Source organism: Cheilinus undulatus, linkage group 12 (assembly GCF_018320785.1).
Source record: "Cheilinus undulatus linkage group 12, ASM1832078v1, whole genome shotgun sequence".
Classification (NCBI taxonomy): Eukaryota; Metazoa; Chordata; class Actinopteri; order Labriformes; family Labridae; genus Cheilinus; species Cheilinus undulatus.
In genome coordinates this window covers 40,073,221-40,085,530 of record NC_054876.1, presented here as the reverse complement: position 1 = coordinate 40,085,530, position 12,310 = coordinate 40,073,221, and the positions used below count along the sequence as shown (strand labels likewise).

At 39.2% G+C, this 12,310-nt stretch overlaps 2 protein-coding genes across 5 annotated transcripts in view; one reads left to right on the top strand and one right to left on the bottom strand.

Annotated features, from left to right (window-relative positions):
• Positions 1–3,512, bottom strand: part of emsy (EMSY transcriptional repressor, BRCA2 interacting) — a 30,144-nt gene extending 26,632 nt beyond the window's left edge. For 3 of the 4 annotated variants that reach the window (XM_041801559.1, XM_041801562.1, XM_041801560.1), the window contains exons 1-6: positions 3,298–3,512; positions 1,740–1,848; positions 1,420–1,519; positions 1,233–1,307; positions 775–950; positions 539–694 (exon numbers count right to left, since the gene is read on the bottom strand). In XM_041801559.1, coding sequence (XP_041657493.1) covers positions 539–694; positions 775–950; positions 1,233–1,307; positions 1,420–1,519; positions 1,740–1,848; positions 3,298–3,300 — 619 coding nt within the window. In that variant the 5' untranslated portion in view covers positions 3,301–3,512. Of the gene's footprint in view, positions 1–538; positions 695–774; positions 951–1,232; positions 1,308–1,419; positions 1,520–1,739; positions 1,849–2,953; positions 3,039–3,297 lie in introns of those variants that run through there. The other variant, XM_041801561.1, reaches the window with a different exon arrangement.
• Positions 3,513–5,749: 2,237 nt separating this feature from the next.
• The window catches only part of arhgef12b (Rho guanine nucleotide exchange factor (GEF) 12b), a 65,817-nt gene continuing 59,256 nt past the window's right edge, over positions 5,750–12,310 (top strand). Inside the window, exon 1 of the mRNA XM_041801134.1 lies at positions 5,750–6,414. Within this exon, the coding sequence (XP_041657068.1) occupies positions 6,383–6,414 (32 nt within the window). The 5' untranslated portion in view covers positions 5,750–6,382. The remainder of the gene's footprint in view (positions 6,415–12,310) is intronic.

Genomic DNA, 12,310 nt, shown 5'->3' with positions numbered 1-12,310 from the left:
TTCTTAAAAAAAAAGGTTGAGAATTTTCACATAAAATTAAGGGGATTTTGTGTGAATTCAGAAAAGAAGAATTAAAAAACAAAAAAAGAAAGAAACAAAAAAAACTTTAAGAGTAAAAAGTTACACTTGGCCTTAAGTTCATGTGGTCTATCATCAAAATATCTCCCCTATCCCTCTCTCAATGACTAATACCATTTTGACAGACCAAAAACCCCCAACAACTGACCAACTGGCCGACACAGCTAAAACATCTGCTCTAAAACCGATCCAGCACTGGAAATTGGACCTTTGGGAGATTTGGACATATAATTTTTGGTCAAAACCAATTCCTGTTCAAAGAATAGGCTGAGCTCATAAAAACAAAGTAAAAACGAGGCACATATCGTGCTGAACCATGCTGCAATGGACTACATCACTCTTGACTGTCAGGTATTGTAATAGGAATCATTGTAATCAAACTGATATTGTCTCTGGTGCTTGATGTATCCCATGCTTTTAGAACACACTGTTGGATTTATTGTAGTATGATGACACTCACTTTTCACATAGACGGTGCTCCCACTAGGCAGCACCACCACATTAGATGAAGGACTTGGTGGTCGTGGTGATTTCACAGTTGCTCCAATAGGGCCGCTGGCCGCTGTGGCGCTGGTGGAGGTGCAGGTGGTGCTTGTGTAGGAGTAACAGACGACAACTGCAGACAGAAGATTAAACATGTCAGTAAACATCTGTTTGAAAGCATTTTGACTTGACAATGAAGCAATGCTAACCCACCTTCTTTGTTTCCAGTCTCAGCAGGCAGAGGAAGAGAAGCATTCTGATTGGCTGTGGCACTGGCTACAGCATTAGCAGTCACAGTAAAAACTGTCTGAGGGACCAGCCTTGGCATCAAGGGAACCAGGCGGCGTCCTTCAATGGACCACTCAGATGAGCTGTTAGGACCTGACATGCTGCAAAAGAGAGAAACCATTACGATAAGGTTACACTGCAATGTCTTACATTTATGACCAGGCCTACACAGTTTGAAAAGGAGATAAACTATCAAGCTTTCCCTAATGCCTCTCCATTACTCTCTCCTCCTGTTTTTTTCAACTCTATTTTTTCATCAAGATTTAAATAATAAGATTACACTGCAACTTCTATGGTTTTCTTTTTTCTTCTTTTCTCTTTTTCTTATTCTTATTATTAATGTATACACAGTATATGTAAGCCAAGGAAAGTTCTAAACTTACTGATATGCAATCGTGGTTAGGCGTTCATCGTTGACGGCTCTGCGGACTTCTGCACGATGACGCTCAGTTGAAATACTGACAAGAGAGGTGGACAAAATTTTTTCAACACATTTTCAAGAAGGAATTATTAAAGCATGTGTTTCTCAAACTGATTGAATTTTGAAAAAGAAATTCAGGGAACATTTACCCAAGGATTTTAGTGAGCTCTCCCAGCAGATCCTTCTTGTCCTTTGTGAGGTCTCCCTGTGCACGCAGGGCGCTGATAACCCCAGCATACGCCTCCAGCTCTGGAAAACAGACACACATAACACACATCAGAAAAGCCAGCATTAGACAAATTATCCAGCAAGACAACGAACCCACATGCTTTTGTTTTCACACTTATTACACAAGATAAGCATTAAATCCATGATAGTCACCATGACAGCTTTTTGTCATCAGTGAGACAACAGAGAATGATATGTGATATGCATACCATACAGTGATCCTGTATTTGCATTAGCTTACCCAATTTCCGGAGAATTCTTTTGCACTCATCCCTGCCCAGGTCGAGGATGGTGGGCCATACCACCGGCATGGTACCAGGCAGCACTGGTTTCTCCAGCTGAATCATGGTCTGTAAAAAGAGCAGAGAAAAATTCTCACACTTCATTTTAACAGTGCAATTTCCAAGACTTAATTTAGGGATAGAATATCAAAGTTATTTAAAGGCACATTAACTAACCTGAATTAAAGAAATAAAAACTTTCATTAAGTTTATGCAAGGGCTGCATGATTATGACAAAAAATTTGAATTATTTCAATTGCTATTGAGATGACACCTTTTAATTCTTTTTGTGCATGTATTTCAGATGACTTAACACATCTGTCATGTTGTCCTGAGAGGCAACCACAACCATTTTAATTCACATTGTCTAATGTCATTTCATCCTTTGTGTTATCCAGCAGCTGTCTTTCTGTCATGTCCTTTTGCGCTCTTACTTTTCAAATTAACCACAGAATGTGCCATAGCTCCATTTGCTCCTCGTTTAAATCACAGTGACAGCAGTTTTGTGAGAGGGGCAGAGCACACGCTGGCTGTGTGGTAAAGAAACGGGGGTGTGCTCCATTTACCACTTGTGATAAAATGAGTGCAACACAACACGAGGCAAATTAATCATTAAATCTTGATTATCTTATATTTCATGGTTGCAGGGAGCTAAAATTATAACTGAAATTGAGACTTATACAGCTGCCCAGCACTAATATATGCATGCATCCCTATATAGACAGCTGGAATGCATGATCTAATTATGCTTTAGCTGTAAAATTTATGTTTTTAGTGCTATTTAAGATGAAGTATTACATAAAAGCTCAGACCAGATGTAAACAAAGCACATTTAAAGGACATAGGACAAGGTATTTTGGAATTTGACTAGTCAGACAAAACTATTCACTTCAGTATAGTCAATTCACTCTGAATTTGAGCAAGACATACAGGAATCGAGTGACCAAATAGAATGCTATCAGAAGGATAAATGATGCCAAACTCAATCTATGTATACAGGATATAATAATATCCCCTAGCACGTATGTTATAGTGCTAACTTTCAAAGTGTTAACACTGACCAGCACCGCCCACCACTGGGCCTTTTCTCTGCCAAATATGGTGGGCGTACAAGGCCATCTATGGACAAAAGTGGACTCTTTATTCAATAAAAATGCTCGTGTTTACTCATTACCTCAAGAAAGACGCTGAAACCCCTTGCAACAATACATCTGTGCGTATCTGCCAATGGTCACAAGATTACAGGGCAATAACAGATACGCTTTTTGTTTCATGGGTCTAATTCTGTCATTACAACGGTGCTCGGGGTCTGAGCTGTTAGTCGGCTTTACAGAGCTCCCCATGATCCATGCAAGACAAAACAGAAAAAAACGTTAGAATGTGAGCCGAAAATGTCCAGCACAAGCCTTAAAATCGAAGCAAACACTTATATTTTGGTTAACATCGCAGTAAAGGTCTTTGCAGAGGATGTTAGCCTAGCTCAGCTAGCCGTTTCTATGAGCATAATCAATGTCTTACCATCGGTTAGCAGGGCAACTTCAAGGCCTCTGATTCCCCAAAATCGACACAATCATGGCGAAGCAGTACGACATTTATCTGAACTACAACATCTTGTAAATGTTCTCCAAGAGAGTCTGCAAAAAGCTGAGGATAAACTGCTGAAACAGTCCGAACACCCCAGAGATGTTTCAGTGTTTATATTTACTGCTAACTAGCCGCGGCTGGCCTGTGGATGGATGAGATTCTTCTTCGTGGGATTTGTGTGGTTACCCGATACGACATCTTCGGAGCAAGCACACTGCTGCCACCTACAGGCAGGTTATTGATCAATGCAACGAATGCACACAGAAAATCACTAAACCAGCGTTTTCCAGTCTTCAGTGTGCGACGGCCCAGTTGGACAGCTGAAAACCGTCCAGAGGCCTTCAAAACCATCATAGAACTAAAACATGATATTCAAAAACTCATGTCCTTAATTTTATTTCACACACAGAGTTTATTTAATGTAAAAGCCTAGTTTTCAGAGATTATATCATTAATAGAAAAACATTTGCAGTGCCACAAAGTAAAATCCATCCATCCATCCATCTTCTTCCGCTTATCCGAGATCATGTCGCGGGGGCAGCAGCCTAAGCAGGGAAGCCCAGACTTCCCTCTCTCCGGCCACTTCATCCAGCTCTTCCCAGGGGATCCCGAGACGTTCCCAGGTCAGCCAAGCGACCAAAGTACCAAAGTAAAATTAATAAGTTATAACCTTTCTGTTTTGGTCAGGCATCACTTAGACTTTCTTTTCTAATATTTATTACTTTGTTACTCCCCAAACTCTGTAATGTTAAGATATCCAGAGACACTGATAAATTAACTGGGAATAGAGTGATGTGGTAGTTTGTTCCATGGAGTGTCACCAGTTACTTCAACATCATATAGAGGTCTGTGTCATATATGCAAGCTGGTGTATGTTTAAATAACCAAAGGTGAGCTATTGCTGATTTCTATCTAGCATGTTGAAATATATATATATTTTTTACCTGTATAGGAGCAAGGGTTTAGATTTGTAACCCAAGTAAAAATCAAAATAATGCATTAAAGAGTCTGTTAGTAAAATCATCCATACAAAAGTAGCCAAAGTAAAGAGTTAGTTTCAAAATAAATGTAAACTACCAGAGAATTGTATCATTCAGAGTTACAAAATGCATGCTGTTGATTTTAAAAACAGAAAAAGGCATATGTGGCCTCAAGCCACTCTTGAAGTATCAAACTCCAAAAATGCACAGTGACAGCAGAATGAAGACTGACAAAGGCACACATGTTGCAAAGCTGAAGATTTCAGGGACTCCAGCAGGGGGTGCTCATGTTACACAAAGCACCATTCCCAGTGTAAACTTATAAAATACCAGTACAGTAAGAGCAGGATTTATGTAATAAGTAATGATAAGTATGAGCAAGCATCTTAAAATTGTGTTTCTGCCTATCTTGGTGAGGACACTCTTTCAAGAGACTTCTAATCTCAACAACATTTTCCTGTTTAATAAAGGTTAAATAAAAATGAATATAACTAATAAAATAACAGCATAAAATAAGTTGCATTCATACATTTCCTCTGTGGGCCTCTGTTGAAAATATCGACCATTCTTTTTGCAACAATAATGTATAGATACAAGTATACATAACTGTAATGGCTTGGCCGCCCATAAGGGGGGAAATAGGGGGAAGCTTTCTGGGGCCCAGCAGAAGGAGGGGGTCCATGGAGCTTTGCACAACATGGACCATCCCAAATTTAAACAATTGCCAATTGCATGCAACTGTCTGGTAGAGTCAGAGTGTTAGCCATGCCAGAACATGCACAAAAGTTGGGATGCCAAAAAGGAAAAGACAAGAAAGCTGTTGGCTAAGGCATTTGATCCCAATATAAACTTGTTTTCGAATTTGTTTGTAGCAAGATCCGAAAGCTGGTTAGAAACCGGCCATATTTAAAGCCCAGTTCCCCAGGTGTACACGTGAAGTCCAGTTCCCAGAGATCTTAAAAAAATACCCTGAAAATGAAAAAGGAAGCGTTGTCATTGCAAGGAAATGAGATAAATGAGTTGAATATTGAGGAAAAATACAACTGGTCATTGTCATGATGAAAAGGTTGAAATTAAATATATAGATGCATGTCCACTAAAAACTGCAGTACTTCATAGACCTTTATCCACTATTTTTTTCTAGACACAGCTCTGCGACCCACCTTTGGGTTCCGGCCCACCAGTTGAGAACCACTGCTATTAACAACGTTTTTAAAAAGCAATAAAAATGCAAAACAGTTATCACCTCGGCCATTTAACACACGAGCCTCTCAGTAAATGAGTAGGCTAAGTTTAGAATTTTACGAGCTGCCCCTGAATGCACCGGGATGGAAGGTGGGTTTTTCTCCTCTTTTTGCTCTTTTGGGGAGAGAGAAGGAGGTGGGGAGGGGGGCGAAGCATTTCCTTTTTGTACCATTTGCATCACACTGTGAGGCAAAAACCCAAGACTAAACTACAAATGAGGTCGGATTAAAGTGAGCAGACCTGGAAGAGGATGCTGCAAAACGGCAACGCTTCCAAAACAACCCAGAAGGGACAAAGTGGACCGTAAAGGACGGAAATAAAAACGGACAGATCAGCCAAAGTTTGACGCAATCCTTCCCCGGATAGCCAGGAATAGACTCAAGTGTCATCATGGAAGTATTTCCCAAGGAAAAATAGAGATTCTGTCACTTTAGACCCAAAGGTAACCAGAGGAAGTTGGGAAAACCTCATACAACAAGTTGTGTTGCAGAACTTTTCCCCGTAGCGGATACAAGCAGCACATCTGATTTTGGATGCAGCTGTGGGTTCTAAATCTGATCAGCGTCGCTTGGAATGAATAAAAGTGGAGTTTGTGATTCTCCAGCAGACACTCCCAGAGGAAAAACGGAGTTTTAGGCTCTGTGCACTGGATTATCATCGCTCGTCGAGGTTTCTGGACGTGGACACACACCGAGGAGTGAGAATCAAAGGGCCCTTTTAATGAAATAAGCAGTCAGATGTGATGGTTAAAATGCTATTTGGGTGAAGTCGTCGGAAACTCTTAGGGAAGCCCAATGAGTGGCACACAGTCAACACTCACTGACAGGTAAGAGAAAAAAACTATTTTGCATAATAATGTCGTCTTTGCTATGCGAATTTATTTTGTTTGTGCATGATAAGTCGTAGTTTATTTACTGTAGAGGGAGTTTTGTACTCGTTTAAACATGTGGAAACAACAAACTGTTTAGCGCCAGATTCCATTGCAAAATCAGACAATTTAAGGTTATCTTAATTTATAGAAAAAAATATTGATAGCAGAAGGTGTTTCGAAGTATTCTTCCATGTGGAAAAGTGTTCTGGTCAATTCGGCGGTGAAATGTATGGGAAAAATAGCCAAATATTTGTAAAGATAGTAGTTTTTGATGTCAGGCTGCACTAGTTTTGACGCATTGTAGTGGCAGACAAGGGCCTCATGAAGCATCAAGTTGTTCCAGTTTTAAGCTGAATTTTAACCGGGTTATGGGTTTTGTGGCTTTAAATGAATACCGAATTATGTAAAAAGCTTTTCTCATTTGTTAGAGTCCTTAACTTTGCGTGTATCTTCAGTGTATTTATGGTTAATTAGGGGCTAGTTAGAATGTACCGATTTATCAATGAAGTTTGTTTGAAAAGTTATATGCAAAAAAAGCCAAATAGATGAGAGTAATGCACAGCCTGCTTTTCCCAGCCAGCAAGGGGCATTTCCCTTAATGATTCATATGTGGCCCTTAAAGGCCACTGTACTTGACTCAAGAGGCCCCTGAGCCTTTTTCTGTCCAAACCTCCTGGACAGGATGCAGAGGCACTCAGGCTCTTTCATATGTTTGGTCCTAGATGACTGAGTCTGAGTTAGAAGGGATCATAGGATCGGACTTTAAGGGGGACTCCGCTCCAAAAACGAAGTGACATATAGAGTTCAGTCAGTGAATTTCATTTGACATCAAATAATTTCTCACATATGAGATTTGTTAATAGCATAGTTACTTGTAATGTGAGTTTTGCATGACAGAGTATTTTGAAATAAATTTGAAGCCAAAGCTCTAATATGCTGTTTTTGCGAAAGTATTTCTATCCTTCTGATGTTATTGATATTTAGTTATTTTGTGTATTTTTCTTTGTCAGTCATTCATGGGACGTCTTAGTCATTGTTAAGCCATTTTAATAGAGCCTGATGGTCACTCTGACTGAGCTCCAGAGATCCTGTGTGGAAATGGGACAAAGTTCCAGGCGGACAGCCATCACTGCAGCCCTCCACTGATCTGGAGTCTTATTTATAAACGTTGTGTATGCACTAAACAGGGCCTGAGGTTGGCGTGCACTTCTTTCCGCGCCAAGTATGTGATCTCTAAAGATCTGACAGTGCAATTTGTGCACCTGTAAGCCGACTCTGACCCATGTGTACAAATGTTTTGGAGGCAGAGGGAGTTTGGCGGCACCCATAGTGATGTGGTGCATTTAGGCTAGTTAATATTTATACATGGAAAACAATTGGTTTAACTAAATTCAAACTTTATTCTGCAATACATCATCATCAGCAGACTGTTTCATTTCTAGTGAGCAGTATTTTACTTCCTAATATGAAAATCTTATCTTTAAAAACCTGCCATATGTTTTATCATCAAAGGCTTCCCTTCATTTGCCCTGATCATATGTGGACAAACTTTATTGTCATCATTTAATGCAGAAATCCAAACACAAGAAGCAAGAAACATTGACAAAAAATGTTAGATCTACTGGCTTATTCACATGCGTTTTTATTCATAAGGAGCTTTGCATTGACCGTTTCAGGTGAAATTTAGGTGTGTAAAGGGCGTAACAGGAGGCAGATCTACATACTGTATTTCCATGTGGTTTGGGATTTTAAAAAAGAATTGCATGATGCGCGTGGACACAGTTTTATAAATCTGAATAATCTGGGGACCTGAATAAATCTGAGGTTTTGATGCACGTATTCTTTTCGTCTGGATTCTAGGCACTGTTTTATAAGTGAGACCCCTGGGCTTGATGGCAGAGTGGCTTGAAACCTCTCCCCAGTGCAGCAGAATTTTTTTGTAGCCAAATCCGTGCCCTGCAACCATCCTGTCTCTGAGCTCTGCGGGCCGTTTCTCTGACCTCGTGGCATGGTTTTTGCTCTGATATGCTTTGTCAGCTGTGAGGCCTCATATAGGGAGGCGTGTGCCTTTCCAGATCATGTCCAATAAATTTGATTTAGCACAGGTGGACTCCAGTCAAGGTGTAGAAACATCTCAGCAATGATCAAGAGAAATGGAAGGAACCTGAGCTTAATTTCAACTAAATTCTTTTTTTCACTTAGACATGATGGGATACTGTGTGTAGATTATTAAGAACAGAATGGATTTATTTAACTTAAGCATCAGGCTGCAATGTAACATATTTGCTAAAAGTGGAAGGGGTCTGAAATGCTTTATGATTGCACTTTAAATTAGGGCTGAATGATTTGGGAAAATAATCTAATTATGATTTTTTTACCCAATATTGTGATTACGATTTAAAATGCGATTATATCTTAAGTTCTTAATGTCATGCATTTTCCAACAAAAACAAGCAATAATTAATTCTATATATAATTCTAATTCTATATATACTATAACCAACATAATATTAGATTAAACCAGGGCTGGACAATTTTGGAAAAAAAATACCTAACTGTGATGATTTTGACTCATTTTGCAAATTGATTATGAACTGTTGCGTTAATGGAATGATAGTTTTAATATAATTCTAATATTTAATGAGAAAAACATACAAAAATGAAGAAAATAGGATTTTTTTGTACACTATTCTAAAAATATGCCTGGAATGATTGCATGATATGCAATGCAAAACGTCTCTGCTGCAAAAAAAAAAAAGTTTTAAACTGGTATTTTGACACAGATTTCAGGTTAAAGAAATATTGCACCCTCTGCAATTTGAAAATCGCAGCAGGCCATATTGCGATTTAATCTAATTTGCGATTAATTGCCCAGCCCTACTTTAAATCATGCTCTAAAACCTAAGCACTAAATCAAACCTAAATCAAACCCCTATAAACTTTTTTTTTAATTGCACAGAGTTTCATTCTTCACAAAAATATTTCTCAACCTTGGTTGCTGATAGAGACATGGAATAAAAATATCTGGAAGCGTAGTCTTTTGGCTTTAACTGTTAATAACTGCCTTTGCCGTAAAGTACGTTTTTGATATCATCAACCAGTCAAATCAAAATCTTCCCTATTGCCCCTTCAGATGCGTCTGTCATCCACTGAGCCTTGGCTAGCAGGTCTGGATTGCCACCATTCTTGCCTTGTCATCTTAAATACTGTTGTTATTATCATCTTTGTCACTACTTATTTTTGTGTAAACAAAGTCATCCAGTAGCTTCTCAGCATGCAGCCTAAAGAGGCCAGGACCAATTTCTGATTCCATCCGCTTTCGAGCGTGCATTTTAGTGAATTGCATCGCAGTTCATTGGTCACATGTCTTAAAAACAAAAAGACCATCCAAAATGCGCTGGCATTGCATCAGGTCTTGAACATAAAGGAAAACAAATGTTTAATCAGGTCTAAATGGGTTAAATATTCACAGATTTTCTTTTTAGAAGCCTCTTGATCTCTCCCTCTGTTTCTCTAACTCCACAGTCACATGATGTTATCTAAAATCACAACTGCCTGCAGACGGCACGTTAAAATGTCACATTAACCTGTGTGTATCAGGACAGATATGCACTGGCTCCTTTATTGATCACAGAAACCACGGCCTGTAGGAGAAAATGGATCGGTGCGTTTCTTAATCTGCTTTTGGCAGACTGGATTTTGTTGGTACAATTCTTAAACATCCGTGTTTGAGGTGAGTTGTCTTTACAGTCAGTTAATGCCTAACTTTCAGCGTTTCAGATTCCACCCTTCATAAGTCACTTGTGTATTTTTACTCTGAGCAATCAGGACTTTCCTCTGAGGAAGCGCCAAAACAAAGGCACACATGACTGCCTCGGAAAGTCAAACAAAGTCATTTGATTTTCTGACCTTCAGCCTGCAGTGAGGACCGAGCCGTTCTTCTGCTCTGCTGCCTTTTACAAGAACAGACGTCTTTTATGCAGCTTTCATTTTCTGTTATGTTACTATAAAAATTCTCATGGAAACGGGATAAAGTTTAAAAACCAGCAGACTGTGGAAGTGGAAAGCATGACACACACCAGAGAAGAGCTTAAAGAGAAAATCTGCAAGGAAAATGTGCTTCACAGATCTTCATTCTACAGCTCAGGTTGTAACTGCCATGTGATACACAACTTATTCTGCAGTAATTTCGATAATATGGAGCCTGTGTCACTTTCTTTGAAGAAAATATGTCAAACAACAGCCATACAAGTTCACACAATGATGACAACCCAGTAATAAAGCATGAAAACAGAAGCACACAGATAGATTGATTGTGATGCAATGAGAGCAAATTGTCACAGCGTGGCTCAAGGGTCATAACAAATTCAGGGAGGACACGCAGCTCTCTGCAAATGATATTTTTATTTCAACAAAATCAAGGAAAAACAAAATGTGCATGTGGCAGCTGGGATGAGTCTTTATGTCCTCTGAAATCATGAAGATCAGGTATACTGAGTCACAAAGGCTGATTGCAGTAGGAACAGGGGAGAGAAGAGACAAAGGTAAAGCCCATTTCAGACTGGACGTGTGGGACCCACGTCTTGGCCATGACACGGCTTCATTTTCATTTGGTTTGCATGTTAACAAGTCAAGGCATTTAGATCATGTGCATGTGCGCCATGTCTCACATGCTTAAAACGTGCGGCTCAGGCGCGGAGAATTTAGAGAGTCGAGGCCTTGCCTATTTTTTCCACGGGCCTCGTGCTGTTGTGGACCAAAATAGTCAGGAAAATGATAAATGGCTGCCGTATTTACTTTGTTGTAGCACATATGCCAGCTATTTTTAATTTTAGTCTTAGTTTTAGGCTTTAAATAAAATGCATTTTAGTTTTAGTCACATTTTAGTCATTTCTATCCTTTTTACTTTTAGTCTAGTTTTAGTTGAGGAAAACTCAAAAACATTTTAGTCTAGTCTTAGTCCATAAAAAGTCCTCATATTTTAGTCTTTACTTTTAGTCCAAGCCTTTATTTTCTTGCCTAAGTCTGGTACCAAGTCGTGGTTGTGTGTTCTATGCACCATGCCAAACCTGGAGTCCCTGCTCTCTACAGTTGAGAGACAGAATAGATACAGCTGCATTGTTTTTGACAGATTTACCACAGTGGAGAAATATCATGGATTTTGAATGTCACACAAAAACTTTATTACATTTTAGTCTAGTTTTAGTCATCTTGATGAAAACTTAATTTAGTTTTTTTTTCAGTTTTAGTCATCCCTGATCTATTTTTGTTACTTTTAGTCTAGTTTTTGTCATGGAAAAGATGGCTGTTGACGAACATTTTAAAATTAACACTGACATATGCATGTCCATGTCAATAGAATGTGTTTCTTGATGACCCAGATAAAGGCCACATACTTAAATGTGTCTGTTTTATTAAGTTGTTCTCTAAACTTGTACTATAGGGCTTGGGAACTGACATGCATTTTGGGTTGCGGCGGCCATGTTGGGGGCTACCATAGCAAACAGAGATAGAAAGTGCTTGATGCAGCTCTCAGATCTGCAGCTTTATAAGGCAAAAGGAGAGGCATCTTTGAAGAAGGAGGGACCAGCTGACATCAGTCCAAGTTGAAAAGCTATCCAGGAAAACATCTCACTGATAAACAGACAAACAGGCACATCTCGTGGTGAAATCTTTAAACAAATATACTTGAAAAATGACAATTCAGTATTCTTGAGCAGTGGTTGAGCCTCAGGACCCACCATAAACTTCCCAGTGAAAAATTGCGATGCAGTTTTCTGATCTTTTTTGACCAATCAGGTTAATCTAATGAAAAATGTCCCTTAAATACAAAAAACATGTCACAGATCAA